Below are 1,672 nucleotides of genomic sequence, written 5' to 3'. Positions count from 1 at the left end.
CTGTTGGTGACGGTGGAGCTAGAGCCATCCTGAGTGATTGTGATGCTTTCTTTAGTATCCTCACTGAGACGGCTGAGTCTGGTGGTGGTGATAAGAAGAAGAAAATGGTGACAGAGAGTAGGTCCGTCCACCTCAATTTCGAACCGATCCGCTTGAACGTGAGTTACCACGACATAAGGCTAGGCTTGAAGTGCTATCAGCTCCTCATGAAGGACTCCTCCTCTACTATGGAGGAGGAGGACAAGGAGGCAGGACCATTGTTGGCGTTGACTGATGGTGAGGGCGTTGAGGAAAAGCAAGAGAGCAAGAGTGAGGAAGAGATCTCGGAGACTACTCCCTCGAGTATTGCGGCTTCTGAGGTTGAGAAGGTGTGTACGGTGTACAAGTCGGACTATGACTGTATTTTCCATCGGCTCAATGTTACCCTTGTGAACGACTCTGGCAAGACCACCAACACGCCCTTTGTGAACATTCTGTTTAGTAACTGTCAAATCACGCATAACAACAGCACTACTGATGATGGCATCAGTCTGGACGCTATTGATTCTGATGAGGAGTCGCCTCGGGAACCTGCTGGTGGAGAAGAGTCGACTCAGCGGAGGTCACAAGAAGGGACCGGAGTGCTGGTCACGAGGAGAGCATCTATTGCTGCTAATGTTGAAGTTGCGATGCAATTCTTCAACCCTGTGGCGGTAGCTTGGGAGCCTCTACTTGAAAGTGAGGCGGTTGATCCACAGAGCAACGGTACCATTGATGAGAGTTTGAGCATGTATAAAGTTCTGATAAAACAGAAGACATTGGAGTGGTCCAGGGGGGCCGGCCGAGCGATAAGAAAGACTTCTCTGTGGAGGCTACCCATCAGCTGTTGATGCTGAACATAAGTCAGGCATTTCTGAAGGCTTTTGAACAGAATATGAGGGAATTCGGTCGGGTTTGGAATGACGAGAGGCCGCTTGGGGGCCGCAGCGAGGGCGGGGATAAACTGCAGTACGCCCCATACAGCATTAGGAACCTGAGTGGCTCACAGCTGTTGGTGACGTGGGAAACACATGATCATGAGGGGCGGTCTAAGGAGCCGACTAAGCCGGTTAGAATTGGTGTTGGTGAGGAACGAAGGCTCACTGATATCAGCGTGCATGTTGCTACCAATAACGCGAGAATGGCCAAGGACAGGGCCTTTGTGAGTTTGAAGGGTGACGGTTGGGAACAAGAGAAAATACCATTGGATCGAAAGGGTAAGTCGAAAGGGTGATTTATTCCGTACCACTCCTCTGTCACATCGTGTAGGTAAGTACCTGTACTATGTTGATGATGGTACTGTCACTGATGTGGTGGGCTTCGAGCCGTATGCTATCATAGAGCCTGCTGGGGGTGGAGGAAGGCAGAGGTAAGCCGAGCAACTATTCTTTGAGGGAATTGAAAATGGTCATGTGCAGCGTGCTACATATGTCGGTCACAATATGGAAATTCTGAGAAAATTTCGAGATACTAATTCGTACTCAAATTTGTATGGAAATCCGTAGAATTAGTAGGAAAACTCCTGAGCTCAGCTGACGAAATCGATCACTGATCAGTCCTTGTCTGGCACAACACGCTCAGTGATGCGGCCACAGTCGAGTAAAGTGCCCATTGCTGGTGGGGTACGCAGCGGTGGTACTGCTATTATATGTGA

The 1,672-nt window shown here is 49.6% G+C and overlaps 2 protein-coding genes across 2 annotated transcripts in view; both read left to right on the top strand.

The window, feature by feature from the left end:
- The window catches only part of Pmar_PMAR014460 (hypothetical protein), a gene marked incomplete at both ends in the record, with an annotated part of 1,859 nt that extends 468 nt beyond the window's left edge, over nt 1-1,391 (top strand). The window contains 3 exons of the mRNA XM_002787090.1: nt 56-692; nt 887-1,235; nt 1,288-1,391. Coding sequence (XP_002787136.1) covers nt 56-692; nt 887-1,235; nt 1,288-1,391 — 1,090 coding nt within the window. The remainder of the gene's footprint in view (nt 1-55; nt 693-886; nt 1,236-1,287) is intronic.
- A 210-nt stretch (nt 1,392-1,601) lies between these two features.
- The window catches only part of Pmar_PMAR014459 (hypothetical protein), a gene marked incomplete at both ends in the record, with an annotated part of 2,629 nt that continues 2,558 nt past the window's right edge, over nt 1,602-1,672 (top strand). Inside the window, one exon of the mRNA XM_002787089.1 lies at nt 1,602-1,668. Coding sequence (XP_002787135.1) covers nt 1,602-1,668 — 67 coding nt within the window. The remainder of the gene's footprint in view (nt 1,669-1,672) is intronic.

Source organism: Perkinsus marinus (genome assembly GCF_000006405.1).
Source record: "Perkinsus marinus ATCC 50983 genomic scaffold scf_1104296930374, whole genome shotgun sequence".
NCBI classification, from domain to species: domain Eukaryota; phylum Perkinsozoa; order Perkinsida; family Perkinsidae; genus Perkinsus; species Perkinsus marinus.
Note: the sequence above shows the minus strand (reverse complement) of the source record. Positions and strands in the feature narration are given on the sequence as shown.